General features: G+C 41.5%; 1 protein-coding gene across 1 annotated transcript in view; it reads right to left on the bottom strand.

Annotated features, from left to right (window-relative positions):
* The window catches only part of hectd2 (HECT domain containing 2), a 131,425-nt gene that overhangs the window by 93,479 nt on the left and 10,128 nt on the right, over nt 1–27,818 (bottom strand). Inside the window, exons 2-3 of the mRNA XM_072239745.1 lie at nt 25,663–25,786; nt 10,772–10,910 (exon numbers count right to left, since the gene is read on the bottom strand). Of these exons, the coding sequence (XP_072095846.1) occupies nt 10,772–10,910; nt 25,663–25,786 (263 nt within the window). The remainder of the gene's footprint in view (nt 1–10,771; nt 10,911–25,662; nt 25,787–27,818) is intronic.

Raw genomic sequence — 27,818 nt, 5'->3', positions numbered from 1 at the left:
CTGAGGCAGCATGTTATGTTCTTGAGCAAGGCACTTAACCACACATTGCTCTGCGACGACACTGGTGCCAAGCTGTATGGGTTCTAATGCCCTTCCCTTGGACAACATTGGTGTCGTGGAGAGGGGAGACTTGCAGCATGGGCAACTGCTGGTCTTCTATACAACCTTGCCCAAGGCACAAATCCATGGTCTCACGAGACTAACAGATGCCTATATTACAAAAACATCAGCGGGCCCTTTGGAGATGGCTACTATAGATTCTGGTGTGTGAAGAATGACTTTATTAAAAAATAATGAATACCTGATAAAGTAGATAATCTTCCTTCTACTATCATTTGGGAATCCCTTATGTACTCTACACGCCTCATTAAAAGAATACAATTTTGGTACAGGGAAAGGCTTAACTAGAATATCCTGTGACTAACACAAATCCCAGGTATCCACCCTACTCCATCTACCAAGGTGAGATTTTTCCTCAAACCATTCAGATGTTGTTAAATCAGTATGTAAAAACTTGCCTTATTTAACTTCACAATAGCTAATAATTCAAACTTCAAAAGACATATATGACATCTGAAATACAGCCCTTACATGTTGTGCAAAAGGAGAGCTGACTTGGAATTTTTTGGGAAATTAGAATCTCAAGAATGTTCACATATCCATTCGCCACAGTAAGCAGAGAATATGGTGGTGCTCAGTTGTGGAGGAGAAAGCACCTAATGTTAAGTGGCATAATGGCATAGTACTCATATTGTTGCACTAATGTCAGAACTGAGTAAAGGTAATCTAAATTCCTACAAAACATGAGTTCATTTCCTGCAATATACATTTAGTAAATTAATTCACTTGTTGCATTGAATATTGGGCATCCATTGTAACAATCCTGCTGGTTCACCGAGTTTTCACTAATGACCTGCCAATCATTTACAGGTTCATATATTCACTCCAGAACCACATCACAACTATCTCCCAAATGCTCTTTCTGACCTGCCAGGTCATTCGGTTATATAAAAAGCACTGCATCCACGTGATTTAGGGAGGCTGCCAGAATCAACTCCTCATATCCAGTCAAGAATTGCCAATCTTGTCAGCTAAGTTCACATTCTCAAAAACATTTTTAAAAGCTCAGGCAGAACTTCTATTTTTGTATGCCAGTTTTTGAGCTTGTGGGGGAATGGAAACTGTTTTAATAAAACATAAGGGGCAGCACAGTAGCATAGCGTTACACGGAACACTATTCCTGCTGTTGCCTGTAAGGATTTTGTATGTTCTGCCCGTGACTGTGTGGGTTTCCTCCGGGTGCTCCAGTTTCCTCCCACAGTCCAAAGATGTAGGTTAATTGGTGACTGTAAATTGTCCCGTGACTAGGCTAGAATTAAATCAGGGGAATTGCTGGGCAGTGCAGCTCAAAGAACTGAAAGGGCCTGTTCCACACTGTATCTCAATTAATAAGGTCAGCACCACAGACGTGGGTTCAATTCCCACTGCTTTCTGTAAACAGTTTGTACAATCTCCCCATGATGCTTGGGTTTCCTCTGGGTGCTCCAACTTCCTCCCACATGTCAAAGACTTATGGGTTAGTAGTTAATTGGTCACATGGGTGTAATTGAGAATTATTGTCTCATTGTGGTGGAAGGACCTGTTACCATGCTGAATCTCTACATAAATAAAAATCAAACAAAAACTGCTGCTAAAAATATGACTGATCTTTTCAGTAATGAATGGTCCAAGGAGTCAGTGAAAGTTAGCTATTGAAGAACTGGATCCTTAAACAGCAGCTCAAATCTTGAAAGTTAGCAACACACACACACACGCACGCACGCACGCACGCACGCACGCACGTACGCACACACACACACACACACACACGCACGCACGCACGCACGTACGCACACACACACACACACACACACACACACACACACACACACACACACACGTACACAATGCTGAAGGAACTCAGCAGGCCAGGCAGCATCTATGGAAAAAAGTACAGTCAACGTTTTGGGTTGATACACTTCGGCACGACTGGAGAAGAAAAGATGAGGAGTAGAATTAAAAGGAGGGGGAGGGGAGAGAGAAATAAAGGGGACAGGTGAAAGCGGGAGGAGGATGGATAAAGTAAAGATCTGGGAAGATGATTGGTGAAAGAAGTACAGGGCTGGAGAAGGGGGACTCTGATAGGAGAGAACACAAGGCCATGGAAGAAAGGGGGAAGGAGCACCAGGGGGAGGTGATGGAGAGGCAAGGAGATGAGGTGAGAGAGGGAAAAGCAGATGGGGAATGGTGAAGGGGGGGGTGGGGGCATTACCAGAAGTTTGAGAAATCGATGTTCATGCCATCAGGTTGGAGGCTACCCAGATATAAGGTGTTATTCCTCCAATCTGAGTGTGGCATCATCGCCACAGTAGAGGAGGCCATGGACTGACATATCAGAATGGGAATGGGAAGTGGAATTAAAATGTGAGGCCGCTGGGAGATCCTGCTTCTTCTGGCGGACAGAGTGTAGGTGTTCAGCGAAACGGTCTCCCAATCTATGTCAGGTCTCTTCAATATACAGGAGGTCACACCGGGAGCACTGGACACAGTATATAAACCCAACAGACTCACTGATAAAGTGTCGCCTCACCTGGAAGGACTGTTTGGGGCTCTGAATGGTAGTAGGGGAGGAGGTGTAGGGGCAGGTGTAGCACCTGTTCTGTTTGCAAGGATAAGTGTCAGGAGGCAGATCAGTGCGGAGGGACGAACGGACAAGGGAGTCGCATAGCGAGCGATCCTTGCATACAGCAGAAAGTGGGAGGGAGGAAAGTTAGGCTTAGTTTAATCCATTAGGTGTCTTCTGGGCATGATTCTGAAAACCTTCGTGCTCATGGAAGGTTTTACGACCCTATGTGTAAGCTATTAAAATAATATAGACAAGCACTTCAATGTAAAATAATTCTTCTGTCATATCTTCAACTTTCCCGATTTTACATTGGATTTATGGATTGTAGGTGAAGTGTTCCATCAGTGCTTTCATTTGTCAAAGGAAAATACCTTTATCAGCATAAAATCAGTTGGCATAATAGAAATCAGTATTCAGGCCCTAGTCACTGCAAAATTATACATATTTGATATAGCCATAGATTCATTATTTGTTACTTCAACACTGTTTGAACACCAAGGAACAATAAGTGTTCACTAACATGAACAAGGGAAAATCTGCAGATCCTGGAAATCCAAGCAACACCCACAAAATGCTGGAGGAACTCAGCAGGTGACGTTTTGGGCCGAAACCCTTTGGCAGGACTGGAGAAAAAACGCTGAGGAGTAGATTTAAAAGGTTGGGGGGTGGGGGAGAAACACCAGGTGAGAGGTGAAACCTGGAGGGGGCGGGATGAAGTAAAGGGCTGGGAAATTGATTGGTGAAAGAGACAGAAGGCCATGGAAGAAAGAAAAAGGGAGAAGGAGCACCAGAGGGAGGCAATGGGCGGGCAAGGAGATGAGGTGAGAGAGGGAAAGGGGGCAGGGGTTGGGGGTATTACTGGAAGTTTGAGAAATCAATGTTCATGTCATCAGGCGCCAACATAAATCCTGGTTAAAAATAATCACTGACCACAACCTATTTGCTCTGTCCAAAGTTCTTGTTAACATGCCAGTTAAGCCATGGACACCCACACATTCCAACCATTATTTAAGTGACCCAGAATGATTAATTCCACCAGGCTGGTTCAAGGAGAATGCAGGCCAAGATTCATAGCAGGAAAGAAATCAGCCCCTGCAACAATTATGAGGAAAATGAATCAGATGGAAAACAGAGAAAGTAGAGCAGGGGTTCCCAACACTTTTTATGCCATGGATCCCTACCATTAACCGAGGGGTCCAAGGTTCTCAGGTCAGAAGCCCTTGATCTAGATGAAAAATTAATTTAGGCATTCAAAAGAGTACTACACCCTTCTAGTTTGGAAGAGGACTAAAGAGACTGCATCTGAAATTTGAATGAAATTGATGGTGGGAGAGAGGGATCTTCCTTAACATTTGTTCAACCAAACAAATGAACCTTTGCCAAGTATTTAGCCTTTGCAAACTCTCAGGAAGATGAGTCGGAGGAAATTTCTTTAAGATTCTCAAGATCAAACAATTTTCCATCTTGTGTAAAAAGGAACTAATGTGCACTTTATGGTGTTTTCCTGCATTTTATTTTGTTACTGGACTAGTTGACCACTATTACTATAAATTAATGGATAATGGCATAATTGGGGAAAGTCTGGTTGCAAGCAAATCCTTGTGACCCCACTACCACCTCCTGTGGAAGGAGAAAAACAAAGCCTGTGAAATATCCTTTCCTTCATTATAAAGTTCAAACATAGGTGAACATGACCTTGACCTCCTGAAACTGAGGTCACAGAAGGTCAGAGTCCACCCTTTAAATAGCACAGTTTCAGAGGAAAGGTGTTTGCTCTGTACGATGGTTAAGAAGGTGGATGCTGTGTTGGCCTTCATTAATTGGGGCATTGATTTCAAGGACCATACGGTTAAGCTGCAGCTCTATAAGACTCTTGGTTAGATAGAAAGTTAGACCACACTTGAAGTATTGTGTTGAGTTCTGGTTTCATCATTATAGGATGGATGTAGAAGCTTTAGAGAAAGTGCAGAATAGATTTACAAGGATGCCACCTGTATTAGAGAACATGTCTTATGAGGAAAGGCTGACAGAGCCAGAGCTTTTCTGGTAGAAAGTATAGGGGGGATGTCAACAGTAGTTTTTTTTATATAGAGAACGAGATAAGTGCATTGAATGCACTGCCAGGGGTGATGGGAGGGGCAGATATGTATAAGACATTTAGGAGACTCTTAGATAGGCACATGGATGAAGGGCAAATAGAAGGCTATGTGGGGGTGAATGGGTAGATTGTTCTTGGAGTAGTTTAAAAGGCCAGCACAACATTATGGACCAAAGGGTCTGTACTGTTCTGTGTTCTATGTTCTAAGTTGATTATTATCTCACTCCTGGTAAAGATTCTTATTGGTCTCATTTAGGAACTTTCCACAATGAAAAAGGTGCTAGGTGATTGAAGATCCTGCTGCAAAATGAGGAGACTATTTTTCAAAACATGCACAGAATTGCTTTACTTCGAGTTAAGCTGCTTCTTTTTTAACAACATAATATCTTTGTCTATGGAGCTGTGTGAGTCAAGTTCCAGTCAATCTACTTAGTTATAAAACTTGTGAGATATATTATTAGTTCCCAACTTTCAATAAGAGGCTGTAAAGGATATATAAAGAGGATTCTGAGAAGCAAAATTTGAATTCATTATGCTGATTAAAGTATAATTAGAAACATAGAAAACCTACAGCACAATACAGGCCCTTTGGCCCACAAAGTTGTGCCGAACATGTCCCCACCTTAGAAATTACTAGGCTTACCCATAGCCCTCTATTTTTCTAAGCTCCATGTACCTATCTAAAAGTCTCTTAAAAGACCCTATCGTATCCGCCTCCACTACCATTGCCGGCAGCCCATTCCACGCACTCACCACTCTCTGCATAAAAAACTTACCCCTGACATCTCCTCTGTACCTACTCCCCAGCACCTTAAACCTGTGTCCTCTTGTGGCAACCATTCCAGCCCTGGGAAAAAGCCTCTGACTATCCACATGATCAATGCCTCTCATCATCTTATACACCACCATCAGGTCACCTCTCATCCTCCGTTGCTCCAAGGAGAAAAGGTCGAATTCACTCAAACTATTCTCATAAGGCATGCTCCCCAATCCAGGCAATATCCTTGTAAATCTCCTCTGCACCCTTTCTATGGCTTCCACATCCTTCCTGTAGTGAGGCGACCAGAACTGAGCACGGTACTCCAAGTGGGGTCTGACCAGGGTCCTATATAGCTGTAACATTACCTCTTGGCTCCTAAATTCAATCCCACGATTGATGAAGGCCAACGCACTGTACGCCTTCTTAACCTCAGGGTCAAGCTGCGCAGCTGCTTTGAGCGTCCTATGGACTCGGACCCCAAGATCCCTAAATCTAATTAATTACAAAGGGATTTACGCAGCTCCAAGTGAAAATCTGAATTCACTGTGGAAGTTTATGCAAAATTTTCAGAATATCTGCTTTAAAATTAGGATAATTGACTCAAATTCAAAAAATGTTGACAGCTGCTTACAAAAATTGTTAGTATGATGATAACTCAAACTGAAACTATTCAGCTTCATCATACTGTGGTCCACTGAAGACAAGAATATCATCCTGGTAGAGGTCACAGTGCCGCAGGAGGAAGGATGTGAGAAGACTCACGAGAGGCAGGATGTGAGGAGGCTCATGGGAGGAAGGTCCTGAAGTACCAGTCTTTAGTGCAGGAGTGCAGGGACAGACGTGGCAGGCATGGCTATTCCCCATGGAGATTGCTGGAGACGGTTCCCGGTCGTCATGGACAAAAGGTCGGCATGGAGGTTGCTGTCTGCACTGGGCCTTGATGAAAAGAACAAGAACCAAGCAGCTCGCAGGATGGTGGAGGAAGCAGGAAGGGCCTCTTGCTGGATATGGAGCAGGCGAGAGGACTTGAGCTGGAAGTCAGGAGCAGATGGACAGTGACTTGGCCACCACTGCTGACCCGCCAGCTGGAGTATAGAAGTTAAGGGTTGAAACACTCTACGAAGTTTGGGCACTACCTGACGACATCTGCCCCTAGCCAAGGGCCACAGTTATCTCATCAGGTAATGAAAGGGAACACCCCATTGTAGGATGTAAGTGGCATCTGGCTCATCAGTGACTTCCAGAAAAGACTGGATGGCAACCGAAAAGATCAGAGACACTGGAAAGACTGCTGACTTCCAGAAAAGGCTGGCAACCTTGTGTGTAGCACTCGCAAGAGGGCACTATACAAGCTACAGACGAACTAAATATGCAATACCCCCAGAGTCTCCCGAGAGGTGTGGAGGATGACAGACTCAATAGGATGAATATAACTGCAATTACCAGGACTGGAAATACGATAACGGGAAGGTTCAGGCAAACAACACTGACTGGGGAGGCGTTCATTACAAAGTGAAATCTGCAAAAACATCAAAGGCCTCAAGATACAGCCAAATAGGTCCACTCATGGATCAAAGGCGACTCAAGTGCAACGCACGGACTCAACGTCTGGTGAGACAATGGAGAACTCCAGCCAGGAAGCACCCACAGGACTGAAGATCTCTCGGCAACCTGAGCCACCCTAGTGCCAATGAAGAGACCAAGTGAGTGCCCCCTCTGACACCCTAGTCCATTCATCAAGGAAAGAGAGGGGAGGATCAGATGGCCTAGATCATCAGACAATGTATCTTGGAAGCACTTTGATGACGACCTGGATATCATCTTGGAAGCTACATTGGAAGGACCTGTCTACGGGAAACTCAACTCCCTCACAGCCATTGTGTTCAACTTTACTAAAGAATGAATCGGCCTAAGGGGATCTAAACCATCATGGCAACAAAACAGGAGGGAAAGGGAGATTCGCCACCCGAGATGTGAGAGAAAGACCCTGAACAAACGATTCAAAAACAGTTCACCTGGCAAAAAAGGCGGCATCAAAGATCTAACCAGCAAACTGCGGGAACGGCTGTGCAAGCTCAGAAGGTGGAGCAGCTGCGGAATCGGAGAAGGGAGAAAATGAGAAGGAGAGCACATTTCATTAAAACCACATTCGGGTTCACCAGGACTCTTCTCAGCCAGCAAAAATCTGGCACCCTTACCGGCTCAAAGCAGAAGGTGGAAGAATTTCTGCGGGGATCACACATCGATCCCTATAGGAATCAGGGACTAGAGTTCAATCCAAAAGTCCCCCAACCAAGATCGCAGCAACTGAGCTGAACATGGCAGATCCCACTTGGCAGGAGGCCAGGCAGAAGAAAGGCAACCTAAAAGTTGTCTGGTTAGAGCCAGCCAATGCCTACTGACCAATTCCACACGTCCTCACCCAGGTTGGCCTGGACTACTACCATATCCCACCAGTAACGCGAGATATGATCACCAGCTACCTAGGAGGATTCAAGCTACGCTTCTCTTCGGCCCTCTTTACAACCAGGTGGCAAGACCTCCAAAAAGGGATTCCAACCAGCTGTACCATCTCCCCCATCTTGTTTGTCATGGGTAACAACCTCCTCGTATCAGCAGCAGCAGCTGGAACCCGAGGCCCAGTGTTGGAGCCTGGGATCCCACAGCCTGCAATACAGGGGTTCATAGATGACATCACAGTAATCTCTGTAATCCAAGTCCAAGCAAAATGGGTATTGGAAACCCTGGACAACGTAGCTACCTGGGCTAGGATGACCTTCAAGGCCAGGGAGCACAGATGCATGGTGATCAAAAAGGGCAAGGTTACTAGCAAGTTCTCCCTGCATTCGAGTGCAGGGAGAAGTCATTCTATCCACAGAGGATAACTCAGTAAAGTGTCTTGGAAATTGTTTTAATGCAGCAATGACAGCACCATTATCATCAACACTGTAAAGAAGACTGAAGAAAGGCTCAACAAAACCAGACTCCCTGATAAACTTAAGGAATGGTTGTACCAATATGGTCTTCTACCAAGGCTGCTCTGGCTTTTCACAGTGTACGAGATCTCCATGACCACTGTAGAAGGCATAGAGAGGAAAGTTAACAAGCGCCTGCGGAGATGACTGGGGATCGCCCAAGGCTTTTCTTCAGTGGGCGTCTACATAAGATCAGGCTACTTACAGCTCCCGTTGTCATTGGTAGTGGAGGAGTTCAAGTTGGCAAAGTGCAGAGTTGTGTTAACACTGAGGGGCTCTGATGACAAGCTAATAAATCAAGTAGGAGTCACAACAAGATCGTGCTGAAAGTGGGCTGCCAGCTTAGCCATACACCAAGCAGTAAGCTCCCTGTAATTGAGAGACATCAGGTACCTGGACAAAATGGGATCTTCCCATGTGCAAGATCACTTGGGCAGAGCTCTGGTGACTGGAACCCCTCCACATTTCTTTCCTTCTGCGATCCGTGTATGACACTCTCCATACACCATCACAGCTGCACACATGGGGGCTGAGAGAGGACCCTAACTGCAAACTTTGTGGTCAGCGGAGTTCACTGGAGCACATACTTCCAGGATGCAAAGCAGCTTTAACACAAGGACGGTGTAGGTTCTACCATCCCTTGCTGGCACAGTGGAGTGGAGGACGTGTGAAGAGAGACCATCTGGCAGAGAGGCAAACAGGGCAGTCATTTTCATCAAGGAGAGGGCCACGCCAGTCAATATCAAAGAGGCCTAAATCCAATCTGCTGCAAACTGCCAAATCATGGGAGATGAGGGTTGATGTGGGGAGGAAGCCACAGTTCCCAGAGGTGGTGCAAACTGGACTTCAGCCAGATACCATACTATGTGCCACCAAGGACAAGAAAATCATCCTGGTGGAGCTCACAGTATCATGGGAGGAAGGATGTGAGGAGGCTCACGAGAGGAAGGCCCTGAAGTACCAGTCCTTAGTCCAGGAGTGCAGGGACAAAGGATGGCAGACATGGCTAATCCCCGTGGAGATCAGCTGTAGAGGGTTCCCAGCAAGGTCACTATGGAGGTTGCTGTCTGCACGGGGCCTTGATGAAAAGAGCAAGAACCAAGCAGCTTCGGGTTGGGGGAGGAAGCAGAAAGCGCCTCTTTCTGGATATGGAGCAGGTGAAGAGTTGAGCAGGAAGTCAGGAGCAGATGGACAGTGACTTGGCCACCACTGCTGACCCGCCAGCTGGGGAGTGTGGAGATTAAGGGTTGAAACACTCTATGAAGGTTGGGCACCACCTAATGACAGCTGCCCCAGGCCAAAGGCTACAGTTACCTCATCAGGTAACTGAAGAGAGCACCCTGGTGTATCATGGAAGCAAGTTATTAGATTTCATTGTTAAACCTTGACTTCAAAAACAATCCTTCTATTTTGTCATGAAATAGATGAACTGTTGTTTAGGTGAGGAACAACAACTTTCCTTCCACCCCAACCGGATTTAGCAGGTTATCACACGCTTTTGCAACAATTTCACTTCACATTAATGTCCACAATGAAAATCAGTGACTAATTAAAATTGATAAATTATGATCCCCATAGTTAAATATAACTGAAGTTACAGTAACAGCAGGTAATACGAGGAAGTTATTGCCAGAGTCGTAGTGAGGAGCAGTAGCTTGAAGAATGATCACTGCGGTTACAGTTAGTATATTAATGCTGGTAAGATACAAAAAAGAGTTACAGTATTGGCAGTAATATTGGTAGTCTGGAGCTGGAGCAAGTTACGCAAGACTATAGTTGAATATGCAGTGATAATTATAACGGTGGTATAGCAAGAAGAGTAGTGAGGAAAATAATATCAGGAGGATCACACACAAGGTGCTGGAGGAACCCAGCAGGTCAGGCAGCATCTATGGAAAAAAGTACAGTCAACATTTCAGGCCGAAAAACTTCGGCAGGACAGGTTTCAGCCTGAAATGTCGAACATACTTTTTTCCATAGATGCTGCCTGGCCTGCCGAGCTCCCCCAGCATTTTGTGTGTATTGCTCGGATTCCCAGCATCCGCAGATTTTCTCTGGTTTGTGAATACCGGGAGGCTCTTGTTGATAGTATAGGGAGGCAGTAACAGTGGTAGGTCACAGCTGGAATTACTGTAAAGACAGTAAAATTGAGCTATAGATGAAATTACCATAATAGCAGGAATACTGGTGGACTAGCACTGGGGAAGCAACATTGGGCAAACAAAATGTAAGCAGGCAAATAAAATGTACTTCAAACTGTTCTTAATACTTACTGAAATTCCCTCACGGTTTTGGTTCGGATGGGAAATACTGGATCAGGAGAGAAAGGAGCTTTTATTTCGGGAGGCAAGATCTCTATTGAGATGCGTTGCTTCTGACGTACATCTTGGTTAATAGGTGGTAGTTCTCGTACTGGAAGAGGAGAAGAGGAAAGAAGGTCATATAACACCTAATTGATGGTATATTCATTTGATTTAAATATATGCACAAACTCCACTGTCGTTAAGTTGCTCCTATTATCTTTGAGATTAAGTGTTCCCACTTGTGGAAAGGACCCAGTATTAATTATGATGATACTGTATTGTGATCAGGAAACCAGCAGTGTATACCTACGTCTCACAAGCTCCAGCAAGTTGTATCTGTATCACCAAATTTACCAGTACCCCAAATCTGTGAAGTCTTCAGATGAGTTTCTGCACCCTTAGTTCCAAGATCACTATTGATATCAGCTTCATAATTCATATTGCATGTTTAGTGAACCAGGGCTCGACTGTAACAGTAACAGGCAGTCTGAGTAACAAGTCAAATACAATGTATATTCAGTTTGTAGCACAGTGGAGCAAATGGACAAGATTTGATGTGCAAATTTCACACCTAGGGATATACTTCTCATAGATGGAAGACAAACAAAAAAGCAATGCATAGCTCCAAGGTGCTTCTAAATTTAGAGCCATAAGATATAGGAACAGAATTAGTCTATTTGGTCCATTGAGTCTGCTCCCCCATTTCATCATGGATGATCCGATTTTCCTCTCAGCCCAATCTCCTGCGTTCTGCACACATCCTTTCATGCCCTGACCAATCAAGAATCTATCAACCTTCGCCTTAAATATACATAAATACTTGGCCTCTACAGCTGCTGGTGGTAAAGAGTTTCATTAATAGTGGGCTTCAAATTCAGCAGGGAGAAAAATTCTCTCACACACACACACACACACACACACACACACACACACACACACACACACACACACACACACACACACACACACACACACACCCCCCTATGTGTGACATGCCATTCTTGAGTCTACTATGAACTGATGACTTAAGGCAATGTCCAAAGAATATTAGTGGGCATAAGCTGCTGAGAATATTGTTCCCTTGTATGTCTGTCTAGGTACCATACCCGATGCAGACGTTGGTAACCATGGTTTTCCATATAGATCTATCCCTCGTTCTTTGGATGACTTCCATTTCCCCGATGTGTAGCCACCTGGCTAGGCTTTTGATGTACATAAGCCGAGGTCTTCCTCTAGGTTTGCTGAGAAATTTATTAAACTTTAGGTGATGGTGACAAGGAATCTTAACTAGATTACCCCTTACAAGCCATTGAGCACATGCAAGTGCAATAAAATCCTGCAATACATTCACTACTTTCGCAGTGCTCAATGCATCACCCACCACCTGGATATTGCCTCTTCCTGAATTCAACTGTTTTTGCTGATAGCATCACCACATTCCCCACTCAGCCTCCTCCCTTCCTTCTCAATGTATGCAGCATTCTGACATTATAACTGCAAGGAGATTCAATCCATAAATTTAATTGGTAATGAAAGAACTGAATTGTGTCAAATAAATGAAGATCTTTATCACTTAACATTATCACATGAGAAGTACATTGGGCACAGAGACAAATACATTGAAGCTAATGATTAAAATATTAGTAACAACAAATGAGACTCTGGCATTGATATTTTTGAAAGCTAAATAAAACATATAAGTATCTTTCAGACACTTTCTGAGTGTCTTGATGACAATAATATATCTATCAAAGGAAAAGCAGAGTACTTGGTAACTGCAGATGCCCAAATTGTATAAATAAAACATAAAACTCAGAACATATACGCGACCAATAAAAGGGAATCAAAGTTTGAAGCAGCCTCTTATGGGAGTATTTTCAAATGGCTGACCTAAAATTAATTCAAAACATATTGCTTAAATACATCAGCTGCTTCAGGTTCAGCTCGATTTGTAGCAGTTTAAATAAATAAATCTCAACATTCTCAGGGCAAAAAGAAATGTTCTCAATTTCGTCGCAAACAAAAATATACAGTTCACGATAACTATAGTATAAAATGCAATCTGAATTTTCAACATTATAAACACAGTTTGAATTTTGCAGCATAATCTTGAAGTACTGTTTTGACATATCACCATAAGTTGCTTAGCAAAGGTAAATACAATAAGACTGGATATGTTCCTTCACTGGAACTGGCTTTAATATTCTGAGATTCTTGTTGCTCTGGTAACAGAGTCATGGATTTTCTGTGGTTTGGTTGCTAAGGGCAGGTTTCAAAACTGAAATATTTTGCAAATGTATTTATAATGAGAATGGCCAAACCTGTGGAAAGAAAGTGCAGTATTAAAAAAAAATGAAGATTGGCATTCATCTCTTGGAAAAAATATCACTGTTACCAGGCAACCGATTCAAATGTATTCAAAATATACAGTCGCCGTTTGACACAAATGTGACCAGAAAATAGTTGAAGCTTATGAATGATGGGATAGTCATTAATTTAATTTCTTGGGCTGCCATTTTTAAGTTGCATTTCATAATTTGTAAATATGCTAAATGTACAATTTAGAGGTTTTGAAAATGGTTACTGCAGTATTAGCTGGGTGTGCAGAAAGGCTTGTTTCAGCAGTCTTACCATTATATTTTAAACAATTCCCATTTTAGAAAAGATAACAAGATGTCAGATTAGTGTGGGCACAGGCACCTTTTGCATAATCATGCTTTGAACCCAGCAGTGCAAAGCTGACAGAGGACCCAGCTCACGTGCAATTGTTATACAACATGATAGTGCTGTGTGCACACAGCTCCCAATGACACAGGCATTGCCCAGAAAAATAATCCTTTAGCGTATTAAGCAGTTCCAACTTCAATCATTTACAATCAGGGTAAGTGAATTTGATGGAGTAGAAAGTTCAAAACACTTGGAGAACAAGAGTTATAGACAAGTTACAGCTGGAAAGCACGTAATTTACATTCATCCTATACCAATAACAAATGTAACTGAGGGTGCTACAAATAACTGTAATAGTTAAACAATATGAAATTGATAAAACTAGTTTTGGGAGGGAAAAAGCTCTAAGTTAGTTCTAATTCAGTTAAAATTATTAATTATTCATTAATTATGGTGTTACAAAGAACAAGAAAGGTCTTTTATTGTTCCTCTCTCTCTGATCATCCACTTTAATAGTTGCTAGCTTGATCACTCTGTTTGCCTTAGTTACCTCCATCTCCCACTTTCTCTTCACCCACTATACATCTGGGAAGCTCTGAATTGGGAGAGGAAAGGAAATGGAAACCTGCAAAGAAAAAGGAAGCTAAGTGCTTCGAGTGAAGTTGTTAGTCTGGGTCGGAAAACAGGGACAGGTAAACGCAAATGTGAGAACAATCACTTTTGGCAAGTACGGAGAGCTATGAGAAAGGGCCTTTACTCATGCAGATGCCAGACAAATGCCATTTCATAATTACATCACACTCCATTATCAATTAATAATTTGAACCACTATAAGTGAAGTTCTAGAAGAGAATGGAATAAAACATGTATTAAAATTGGGAATTGGAATGAAGGTGTACTTCAGCTTCCATAGCACATCAAGTTCTATACACAAACCTACATTGTGAAGTTTAAGCTCAAATATACGGTATTCAGATGACAAAATGAGCCAGTATGGTGTGGCAGTCAGAAAGTGGTCAACACAATTGGTGCAAATGATTTAAATTGACACTGTTGCCATTATTATCACACAGGATAGAAATCCTTGGCCCGAAATATTATTCCTTTCCATCAAATCTACCTGACCTGCTGAGTTCCTCCAACATTCTGCACATGTTAGTCCGGATTTCCAGCATCTGCAGAATCTCTAGTCTTTAGAAATTTAAGTTGCTCTTTGTGAACAGGATGATATTTAGATGGAAGTCTCACAGGGGAATGAGAACAAAGTAGCGGGGTATTGGTCTTGCCAGTTTGAAGTTGTTCTGGGCACAAATGTCCAACTAGGTCAGGAGAATTGAAAAGTAGATTCAACTGATGAAGAACTTTTAGGATATAAGGAAATATGATTAGCAGGATTACTTCGACAGCTGCGCTGGATGATCTTTTGTGTTATAAAGAAATATGAAAAGCAGAAAGTTGAAGAGGAAATAAAATGAGAAGAATATATAAAAATGATAACAAAGGAAGTGAGTAAATATAAACAAATAGAGTCACAGAGTAATACAGCATTGAAAAAGGCCCTTCAGCCCAACTAGTCCATAACAACCAATATGTCTATTTATTTAGCTGCAGCCCACATCCCTTTAAAATAAAATTCTTTTGGGATTAGGCATTAAATGAGATTACAAAGCTGATTTGGGTATCATATGGTTACCGATCAACAAATTTGGAGGCCCATCCTATTACAGATAGACGTTCTTCTATATGCATAGCAGAAATAGATTTGAATCATGTTTATTTTAATAGACTATACTTGGACCAAAAATAGGAAGTTAGAAATGGACTGAGAAGAAAGTATGGGAGGTCAGCATTTGTTCATGATAGCTGTGGGAACATTCCAGTGGTGTGGTCTGCACTTTAAACAACATTGAACTGTCCAAGTATATTCGCTTTAACCAACAGAGGAATATTTCTCAACTACTCCCATGTATATTATAAATTAACTTTAGTTCCCCTTAATGTTATAATGATGTGCATAGTTGTGACAGCTGCACAAAATACCTCCCTCAGCTCTCCACGGGTCTGCCTAACAAATGTCACATAAAATATTTTGGACCTGAAAGAGTTCAGAGCATGAAGCAAAAATAAAACTCACTTTGTTATGTTGCAATTAAAATGCTACATATTAACTTCACTGCAGATTACAAGAACTAATAGAGGAGTATAAAGAAATTCGTAGAAATCCTAGCATCATCACATAAAGAAAACTGGGATCTAGTCTTTACATTATAACTAAAAGGTTATTGCACAAGCACTAAAGTATATCAGCAATGACAACATTCAAACCGTTAAGTATTTTGATTAACTAGTCCTCATATTAAACTGCAAGAAGCATCTTAGAAAAGTGATAATTTTGCAATCACAACAGATCTGAAACAGTCAATTTCCCGATCTCCAAGCTGTGCAGTCCGTATAATACACACCTGCATACCATATTCTCCGCTGTAATTAAAAGGACAGTTTGCAGATGGAGCAAATGGAGGTGGGGGGGGGGGGGAGAGAGAGAGAGAGAGAATGAGAATAGTTTTGCAATCTCTCAGATACCATGTAGTTAGTATTCTAACAGATCAAGTCAGAGTAGGAAATACAAAGTTCACCTACTGGATGAGTGGATTTAATACGCCACCACGGACTCTAGCAAATTTCTTTAGATGTACCATAGAGAGCATTCTGAACGGTTGCATTACCATCTGGTATGGAGGATTGGAAAACGCTGCAAGGGTTGTAGCCATCATGGGCGCTAGCCTCCCCACCATCAAGGTGATCCTCAAAAAGGCAGCATCTATCATGATGTCCCCACCATCCAATTTGGGCCCTCTTCTCATTTCTACCTTCAGGGAGGAGGTACAGAAGTCCTAAGGCATATACGCAGTGTTTTAGAAACAGCTTCTTTCCCTCTGCCATCAGATTTCCAAACAGACCATGAATCTATAAACGTTACCTCAGGATTTTGTTCTCTTTTTGCACTACTTATTTATCTTGTTAATACATTTCTTATTGTAACTTAGTTTTTTTAATGTATTGCACTGTGTTACTGTCACAAAACAACAAATTTCACAACATATGTCAGTGATAATAGACCTGATTCTGAACTTTCCTTCTGAGGCTGCAGTATCACAAGATGTACAGCCATACAAATGAACATTTTTGCTGTTCACTTTTATTAAGCCCAGGTAACACTGAATCAGATACATTTACCCAGTAATGTATTATGACTAGCCTGATGGCGGGTTTCCCAGTATCATCTTCCTCAAAGATTTTCTCATGTGAAAAGACTGATGGGCCCCTTCATCCACCTCCACTAGAAACCCTTCTCGCTGTGCAAAGTTGCTTGAGGCACAACATACTACTACATTCTTCTGGTGGTACTTAAAGCACATCATAAACATCCTTGCTGCTTTTGCTTTGACATATCTGGTAGTTAAGTGCCATCACTTATACCAGGCCAGTGGCTTGTTGGTAGAATTGTGATCTTGCTAAGTTTGAAGCCTCCAAGGGGCCAGACCTTAAAGCTGCTTCTTGAAATGAAAAAGTAGAGATCGTCGGACCTCCACTTCATGACACTATTTACAAGTCAATTTCACAGTGTCAGGAAAATACCTTTGGTTCGCAGAAGTATCTGGCTACTAGGCCAGTTCTTGGATTTTTATTGCATTTGATGGCATCTTATACTTGGGGCAATCCAGCAACAGAGGTGAATCTGTGTGCTCACTCAATCAGAATGATATCACTAGCCAGAATAGGAAGACTATTTATTGTCCAGGTTTGACAAATAATCCATCATCAACACACACAAAATGCTGGTGGAACATAGCAGGCCAGGCAACATCTATAGGGAGAAGTACAGTCGATGTTTCAGGTCGAGACCCTATCCTGACGAAGGGTCTCAACCCGAAACGTCAACTGCATAGGTCCACAATCCCTTATCCGAAATCCTTGGGGCCAGTTGCATTTTGGAATTCAGAATTTTTTGGATTTCAGACCCTCCACCCGCCCCGCCCCACTCCCCTGTTACCAAAAAACACGTATGTTCAAGTTCCTTATTTAATCTGTCTCAGTGCAGTAGACTTTAGGACCCGGCGGCGCACCAAACCTACGCACATCCTCCCTTATACTTTAAATCATCTCTAGATTACTTACAATACCGAATACAATGTAAATGCTATGTAAATAGTTGTTATACTGTATTGTTTAGGGAATAATGACAAGAAGAATTTTTATTTCCAACAAAAACATTCAATAAAACATAAAAATATATAGCTTCAAATGAACCAAATCAAACACATGGTAAGTGACTTACTGGAATAAATGTAGAACGTCACTGTCATTATAAAACTTCAGTAACTTGTCTTTCTGTTTATTTAAATCATATACAGTGGTAGTTCTGACACTATTTTCTTCAGTAATACGCCACACAGACACACCACGGTCAAACTTCTGCAATTACTCCACTTTCTGCGTTATTGATAGAGAAGATTCCTTCTCTTTTTCTCATTGTTACCCATAAGGGTATCTGCAGCTCTTTTTGACATTTTCACAGTGAAATTAAACACAGAATCAACAGTGAACACAAAATATCGGCGAACAGCAAATGCACATGTAACCAGTACGAGCGCTGAGCCACAACTGACGCCTGGCGGCCTCTGCTAGTGCTGCCACGTCACACCTGAGTGACATCAGCTGTTGACGAAAAAAACTTTGATTTTCAGAGCTTTTTGGATTTCAGAATTTTGGATAAAGGAATGTGCACCTGTACTTCTTCCTATAGAAACATAGAAACATAGAAACATAGAAAATAGGTGCAGGAGTAGGCCATTCGGCCCTTCGAGCCTGCACTGCCATTTATTATGATCATGGCCGATCATCCAACTCAGAACACCGCCCCAGCCTTCCCTCCATACCCCCTGACCCCCGTAGCCACAAGGGCCATATCTAACTCCCTCTTAAATATAGCCAATGAACTGGCCTCAACTGTTTCCTGTGGCAGAGAATTCCACAGATTCACCACTCTCTGTGTGAAGAAGTTTTTCCTAATCTCAGTCCTAAAAGGCTTCCCCTCTATCCTCAAACTGTGACCCCTCGTTCTGGACTTCCCCAACATCGGGAACAATCTTCCTGCATCTAGCCTGTCCAATCCCTTTGGGATCTTATACGTTTCAATCAGATCCCCCCTCAATCTTCTAAATTCCAACAAGTACAAGCCCAGTTCATCCATTCTTTCTTCATATGAAAGTCCTGCCATCCCAGGAATCAATCTGGTGAACCTTCTCTGTACTCCCTCTATGGCAAGGATGTCTTTCCTCAGATTAGGGGACGAAAACTGCACACAATACTCCAGGTGCGGTCTCACCAAGGCCTTGTACAACTGCAGTAGTACCTCCCTGCTCCTGTACTCAAATCCTCTCGCTATAAATGCCAGCATACCATTCGCCTTTTTCACCGCCTGCTGTACCTGCATGCCCACTTTCAATGACTGGTGTATAATGACACCCAGGTCTCGTTGCACCTCCCCTTTTCCTAATCGGCCACCATTCAGATAATAATCTGTTTTCCTATTTTTGCCACCAAAGTGGATAACTTCACATTTATCCACATTAAATTGCATCTGCCATGAATTTGCCCACTCACCCAACCTATCCAAGTCACCCTGCATCCTCTTAGCATCCTCCTCACAGCTAACACTGCCACCCAGCTTCGTGTCATCCGCAAACTTGGAGATGCTGCATTTAATTCCCTCATCCAAGTCATTAATATATATTGTAAACAACTGGGGTCCCAGCACTGAGCCTTGCGGTACCCCACTAGTCACCGCCTGCCATTCTGAAAAGGTCCCGTTTATTCCCACTCTTTGCTTCCTGTCTGCTAACCAACTATCCACCCACACCAATACCTTACCCCCAATACCGTGTGCTTTAAGTTTGCACACTAATCTCCTGTGTGGGACCTTGTCAAAAGCCTTCTGAAAATCCAAATATACCACATCCACTGGTTCTCCCCTATCCACTCTACTAGTTACATCCTCAAAAAATTCTATGAGATTCGTCAGACATGATTTTCCTTTCACAAATCCATGCTGACTTTGTCCGATCATTTCACCACTTTCCAAATGTGCTGTTATTACATCCTTGATAACATCCTTGATGCTGCCTGGCCTGCTGCGTCCCACTAGCATTTTGTGGGTGTTGCTTGAATTTCCAGCATCTGCAGATTTCCTCGTGTTTGCGTTTTTAAATAATCTATCATGTTCATTTTGTATTTACGGTCATCTAACTGATAGGCCTCCTAAGAGAGACATACGAGCGCTATCTTGGAACAATCGTTGGATACGTTACCAGAGGACTGAACAGAATAAAATGAAAGTAACTATGTTACTTAGCAAAGTACTCAGCAAATATGAGCACAGATTTAAGTCAATTACTAAAAGGAATAGAGGGCAGCCGTGAATGAATTATTTCACTCAGTGAATTCACAGCCTACAAGAGCGCATTTATAATAGATGAAAACATAAAGAACCCTGATCTTTCGAGTTTTAGATTAATAACTACAAAAGGGGTTTAATCTAAAGTCCATTGGCTGCACTGGCTCTTTTCGTCCCATATATGCCTGGGAGATTGGATGATACGCTTCAATAGCCACTGGCAATGGGGGGGACACTCGGCCAAAAGGTTTTCTTTGGAGGCTGCAGTTGTCAACCAACACCTTCTTTACCAACATCAGCCAAAGATGTCGTAGCCAAGTTCCTGTCTGCAAACCCTGTGATACAAGCATTGCTGCTGTGATCTCAGGCCCTCTTGTGTCCCACCATCTCAGTGCATGAGCAGGTCTTACCATTGCTGTTGCAGACGTAGATAGCCTTTCTCTTCTGATACGTTAAGTGTATCCAAAATATCCTTCATCAGGTTTTGACAGCTTCAGACCTCTAGCACTTCAAAATGTAGCCAAAAGCACAAGAGCTCACTGCTAAACATTTTTTCCCAGAAGGGGTAAGATATTAATCACAATGCAAGTTTTTGTTCAAATGGGAGTGGTCACATGATTGTCAGCTCTGATTAACTGCTCTAGTCTTCTGAGGTCCAGTCAATTGTTTGACAGAAAGCTGGGCAAAATATTTCTGAGAAAGATCTCAGCAGGACCTCTTGAAACTTACTGAAGCCTCTTAATATTACTGATTTCACTAATAATTCACTTCCTCTCATTAAAGCCCACCATCAATGAATGAGCTAATTGCAGGCATTTAAACATACCTCCCTTAATCTTCAGGAATGCACAATGAAGACAAGTTTTGGTCACTTTGCTTATTTTACCAGATCAACCATCTTCAAAAAATTCTCTTGGCACATTTAAAACTGTCCCAGTCTCTTTCTTCATGCTCAAAACTCTAGCAGTCTTTGTGGCTCTCCCACCCGCAGTCACCATCCCTGATCCTACATCACTATCTTCAACTCCTTTCAATTTACAACATGGAAATTACCCCACTCCAACCCTATCCACAACCATCTGAAAGCTCACCTTTATCAAAATATGACTCACTTTGCACATAATGATTCATTTCCTCTCAGCTTTATATTATTTTCTGACCCTTCACCAAAAACTTCTGGATATCTTCTGATGATAAGGTTCCTTCCAAAAGGCAGCTATAGTTATTGAGTGGTTTTGTGAAGGACTGTAGCTACTGTACATGACGAACACTATAAATTGAACACTTTATTGGAGCAATTGGTGGTTTTGAACACTACCAGCCTCAGTTTTTCCACAAAGTCGTTTGTTCAATTCTTGAAAAAGCATTCTGCACCTATATGTTGACACCATAAAAATATTCATTCAGTAAAGGGGTTACAGAGGTCTGAAAAAACTCCATCTTTTTGAATGACAGGGTGCAGAATTGTGAGAGTTCAAGACTCTCACATTTTCTTCTTATCAGAAAAAAAGTTAATTTTTACATGAAAATTCTTCAAAGTTTGAAGTAAATTTTATATTCAAAGTACATACGTCTCCATATAAAACCCTGAGATTCATATCCCTGCGGGCATACTCAGCAGATCTGTAGGATAGTAACTATAACAGGATCAATTAAAGATCAACCAGAGTGCAGAGGAGAACACACTGTGCAAATGCAAATATAAATAAACAGCAGTGAGAGCATGAGAAAACACGATAAAGAGTCCTTACAGTGAGGGAGTCCTGACGAAGGGTCTCGGCCTGAAACGTCGACTGTACCTCTTCCTAGAGATGCTGCCTGGCCTGCTGCATTCACCAGCAACTTTGATGTGTGTTGCTTACAGTGAGATCATTGTTTGTGGGAACATCTCAATAGATGGGCAAGGTGGTGTAGTTATTCCCTTTTGTTCAAGAGCCTGATGATTGTGGGTTAGTAACTGTTCCTGAAACTGGTGGTGTGGGTCCTGAGGCTCTTGTTCCTTCTACCTGATGGCAGCAGCGAGAAGAGAGCATGGCCTGGATGATGGGGTTCTCTGTTGATGGATGCTGCTTTTCTATGACAATGTTTCATGTAGATGTGCTCAATGATTGGGAGGGTTTTACCTGTAATGTACTGGGCGGAATCCACTGCCTGTCCTACTTGCAGGTTGTTTTTCTAATGACGACAATGGAGTAATAAATAGGAAAGATTTTACTTGGGGTAACATTTCCTGTAGATCTCTGCAGCTCACCCACACACTTAATGCGTCCTTTGCATTCTTCCTGAGCCATGCGCAAAATTGACTTCTGAGTTTCTACAGCCATCTAAACTAGAAACCATTTAAGTTGGTGTGCACTGCTGTCAGAGAGCACAAGAACATAAGGAATTGAAACAGTGGGCCATTTTGCCCTTCAAGCCTGTCCCACCATTCAATATCATGACTGATCTGCCTGAGTCTCATCTCCTCTTATGCACCAGCTCCCCATTGCCCTCTCTGCTCTAATCTTTCAGAAAATTATCTACTTCCTCTTTAAACCTGGATAATACAAACACCTATGTCAGGATGCTGTTCATAGACTGTAGCTCAACGTTTAACACCATCATTCCTACAGTCCTGATCAAAAAGCTACAGAACGTGGGCCTCTGTACCTTCTCTCTGCAATTGGATACTCGACTTCCTAACCAGAAGACGACAATCTGTGCAGATTGGTAATAATATCTCCTCCTCAGTGACAATCAACACTGTCACACCTCAGAGATACATGCTTAGCCCACTGCTCTACTCTCTCTACACCCAACACTGTGGGGCTAGGCATAGCTCAAATGCCATCTATAAATTTGCTGATGATACAGCCATTGTTGGCAGAATCTCAGATGGGGACGAGAGGGCGTACAGGAGCGAGATATGCTAGCTAGTTGAGTGGTGTTGCAGTAAAACCTTGTACTCAATGTCAGCAAGAAAAAGAGAGTTGATTGTGGACTTCAGGAAGGGTAAGTCAAGGGATCTCAAACCAATCCTCATACAGGAATCAGAAGTGGGAAGAGTGAACAATTTCAAGTTCCTGGGTGTCAAGTTGTAAAATTAGTCAGCTCCATCATGGGTACTAGCCTCCAAGGTATCCAAGATATCTTCAAGGAGTGGTGCCTCAGAAAGGCGGAGTTCATTATTAATGACCCCCATCATGCAGGACATGCCCTCTCCTCATTGTTACCGTCAGGAAAAAGGTACAGAAGCCGGAAGGCACATGCTCAGTGACTCAGGAACAACTTCTTCCCCTCTGCCACATGATTCCTAAATTGACACTAAATGCAAGAACATTACCTCACTGTTTTTTACCATATTTTGCACTATTTTTAATTTAACTATTTAGTATACATAGTTTATTTACTTACTGTAGTTGGTTTACTTATTTTTTTCTACAAAATTTATTGCAGTGTACTGTTGCCACTAGGTTAACAAATTTCACGATATATGCCAGTGATATTAAACCTGACTCTGATTCTGATTCTGAAATTCCACAACTGATCTAGCCTCCAAAACTCTTCAGAGTTGGTAATTCCAGAGATTCACCATTCTCTGCATATATTTCCTGTGCACTTCAGTTATAAAGGGCAGTTTCCTAGCATAACTATGTTGTTGCATTTGGAATTCTCACACTGGTGTAAACATCTCAACATCTCTCTATGTAACACACGCAAAATGCTGGAGGAGCTCAACAACTCAGGCAGCACCTATAGAGAGGAATAAACGGTCCATATTTTTTGCCATGACCCTTCATTAGGACCATCCACCACTGTTGAGTTCCTCCTGCATTTTGTGCGTCAGTCGGCATTTGTAGCAGCTGCAGAATCTCTTCCGCTCATCATCTACCTTGCATTTTAATACTCTGGTATGCTTCAATAAGATGCAGCCCAAGTACTTCATTTTTAAATGTCTGCCTGAACTACTTTCTCTGCATTGCTGAAAATAATTCTATGTTCCCTAGGATCCTACTTCGCCAACCACTGTAGATTTTAAAATTAGTGATAAACAGATCAAAATATTAATATACCAGCTTCTGAGAGCTGTGGATAAGGTGGAAGGATGGTTAATAAAAACAGAAAATACTTAATAGGTCGGGTAAAATCTGTGGAGAAATGCTGCCTAGCTTGCAGAGAGAACAGCCCTGATAAGGGGTACCAGACCTGAATCGTTAGCTATTTTATCTTTTCCACAGATGCTGCTTGACCTGCTGAATGCTTCCAGCACTTGCTTTCAATTTAAGCTCTTGCCCATACTTAGAGTGGACACCAGGCATACTTGATGCCCTTCAAATAGACAGCAGCTTTCCACTATTGGGTAATTTATTCTTTGGGCTGTCAGTGAACCTAATTACATTAAAACATATTTAAGTAATTGTAGTTTAAAGGGATATTAAATCTGATCCATCACAATTTACAATGACTTCTAGAAATATAGGTTTGAAAGTGGGCCATTTAGTCCCTCAAAATCTGTATGTCTATTTAATTAGATCATGAGTAATAAGAATTATTCACTTTTCTGCTTTGGTTTCACAATGCTTAATTCTGTTTTTGTTTTAACGACCCAGATAGAGGTCAATATGCCTAGCCTGACTCCCATGGGAGTAATACTTTCCATTTCATTCTCCTTCAATCTCTCAGGTAGTTATTATCTCATCTAAATCCGCAAATCCCCTTTCATTCTTTCTTGCCATTAACTTGCACTGAGGTGTGATTTATGGTGGCCTGTCTTTGGGAGGTGGAAAAGGCCTGCGGCACACAGAGGAAATGGACAACCCCCAGAGAGAATGTGATACTCCACACCTACAGCGCCCAAGGTCAAGGTTGAACCTGGGATTGTGGTGCACCACTTTAAAATCATACCTGGCAAAAATCCCAGTTCCGTAATGTTTACAATCCTCAATAGTATTTTAGGGAAGAGATTACTGAACCTTCCTTAATGCTAAAAACCACTGTCAGGTATTGCTGCTGAAAATCTCAATCCTGCATGCTTCCAACTCTCATTCCCTACACTGTTCCCATGGCTACACGCTCTTTTGGTCCTTCCAGGTCCAGGGGTTGTGCTCACTCACTAGCATCGCTACCATCCACAAGATCTTGAGGTCCTGTTTCCAAACCATCAGGGTGTTATTCTACAGCTCACTCTTTGAGCTGCTTTCAAATGTCCATGATCATCAGATACATTTAAACTCATATCAAAAGGGTCTATTTTTATTTAATATTTACTTTAACTTCCTTCAAATTCGACAACATTAAAAAATGTACTTGCAGCTATGTTTAAAATTGAGAATAGTGACCTCACTTAGCTGAATGGGATTATTCTACTTTTGCGGACCATGGCTAATGAAAAGTCAAGGAAACAGGTGTGAAATACATCTTGTCCAACAGCTAAAGATGCTTGTGCTTTGCCTTAGGACTCAGCAGCAGAGTGGTTGCTGATTCTGACCAGCAAAAAGCAAATAGAATTCAGGCCAGTACTTCTGCTGGCAACTTCAAGACTGATATATGCAGATGACAGAGTTCACAGAGTTCATTATCAATTGAACTACCTCTTTGGGGGAGCTAGATGAAGGATAAAAGTGGGTGCCAATTAAGAGGCACAAGAACTATTGAAAAAATTAAAAATCATTGCAAAGCATAGCTAATTTATAAAATGGTGCTGATCAGATTAAAACATCGCAGCAGCATTAGTCATTGACAACAGATATTGGATTACCATATTTAGCATTATGTAAGACAGGCTTTGTGGCTGCACTGGTGGCACCGATGGTTTCTTGTTTCGGGTTGATGTTACAGATGTTAAAAGCAGGAAACTGAACTTTGGGTCCTCTTTCACCTCCCTGCAACAAGACAAGCAGAAACAAACTAATTAAACCTAGTTTGAAGGAGCCTTTACAGTGTTTCGTTAATAATTGATTACGTCCGTAGCACACAAAAATTCTTCTGAGTTACTTGATCAACAATTTAAGTTCAAATGTTTTAAATTTTAATCATCTGACAACTGAAGTAAATGAAAGTTAAACTGGAGCAGTTGAATATGAGGAGCAATATGTAATGAAAATGATCAAAGGAAGTAATGGAGTATGGATAGAACTTTGCTTGGCCCAATTTACACATGAAATGAAATGTATCTAGTTCAAATTACAATATTATTGTTTAATTGGTGATCTATATTGCCAACTGAACCCACTAATCTTGGAGCCACATAACTAATATTTTATCAAATAATATTCACCCAAGTGACATTATAAGTAACAAAACTAAGGGTTCAAAGATGCATCAAAAACTGCAAGAAGTTTTCCCTTCCTGAACCTGCTCCAACCTCAAGTGTGTTGTATTCCTATGAAACTTCTTGAACTTCCACTAAGATGAGTAAATACTTCAATGAAAAGAACATTTTGAAAGGAGAAATAATTCAATTAGAAGCATCTCATGTTCTCAGATTATTTTTATTTATACAATTTGTCTTTTGTGCAGTGATTGTCAGTATAGCTTCTCATAAATCCTGTTGTATTTTTTTCTAAAAATGCCTACAAGAAAATGAATTTCAAGGTAGCATATAGTGTCATGTATGTACTTTGGAAGTAAATTTACTTTGATTTTGTATAATATACAATAATAGTGGATAATGCTGTCACAGAACTACCAATGCTCTTGGATAGTGTGGACATCCCACAAGGGGTTAATAAGTCTCCCAAGTGTTGCTGGTGGTGACATGGGAAACAAATAATTCCATGTTCCATGTATAGATTCTGCTGATTGATTGAATGATTGTGGATTCAAAATGTAAGATGGTTTATCTGGATGTTGTAACTCACTGCTCAGTGTTTTTTGTGGATGTTTAGCACAACTGTTGCTTGATTTACCTTTGAAATTTTCACTTATTTTAGCATCAATTAATCATTTTAGCATCAATTAATCAGACAATACATTAGATCTTTTAAAAATCTTGATCCCTTGCTTTCTTAATCATAGTTGGATTGGCAGCTACTAGCCGGAATGAATCCTAATGGTCTTTTGTCAGCCTAACTGTGGTATAAACAGCCACGCACCAGAAGAGATTTACTCCTGTTTAAAACTCAGATTCAACTCCCACAAGTACACTAGGAAATGCTGTCATTACTGCAAGCACCATGACATAATAAATAGATGGCTCTCCATAATCATACTGTACTGTGCTTGGACAATACCCAGTTTGTCATAAACATAAAAGCACCAGGCCATTTCAAAGTGGTCAATGGCTAATTAAGTGATATGGTACCTGAAGAGCAATCTTGTTGCTTTAGAATCAAATTATACACAGACAGCTCCCACAAAATGCAGACGTGACAATGACCCTTCAGCCATCAGGTCCCTGAACCAGCACGAATAACTTCACTCACTCCAATACCGAATTGATTCCACAACCTATGGACTAACTTTCAAATACACTAAAACTCATGTTCTCAGTTGTTATGTATGTATTTATTCATTTATTTTGCACAGTTTGTCTTCTTTTGCACATTAGTTGCTTGTCAGTCTTTGTTTCTATACCGTTTTTCCATGATTCTATTGTATTTCTTTGTTCTACTGTGGATACCTGCAAGAAAATTAATCTTAAGCTAATACATGGTGACACATACATACTTCAATAATAAATTTACTCTGAACTATAATTCATTTAGCTGAAGGACAAATGTGGGTCAGAACATTGGTGATAACTCTTCTGTTCATAAAAACACTGCTTGTATTGTCTATCTTATGGACAGATGGCATCTCGCTTTAAGGTCTCAGAGAGGTCACTTGGGCATTTACTATCCCTCATAAAAGATTTTTCTATCAGTCTCCATGTATTTTATAAATAACAGATTAGCCATTCACCAGGAAATAAAC

The sequence above is a fragment of the Mobula birostris genome, chromosome 21, assembly GCF_030028105.1.
Source record: "Mobula birostris isolate sMobBir1 chromosome 21, sMobBir1.hap1, whole genome shotgun sequence".
NCBI classification, from domain to species: Eukaryota; Metazoa; Chordata; class Chondrichthyes; order Myliobatiformes; family Myliobatidae; genus Mobula; species Mobula birostris.
Note: the sequence above shows the minus strand (reverse complement) of the source record. Positions and strands in the feature narration are given on the sequence as shown.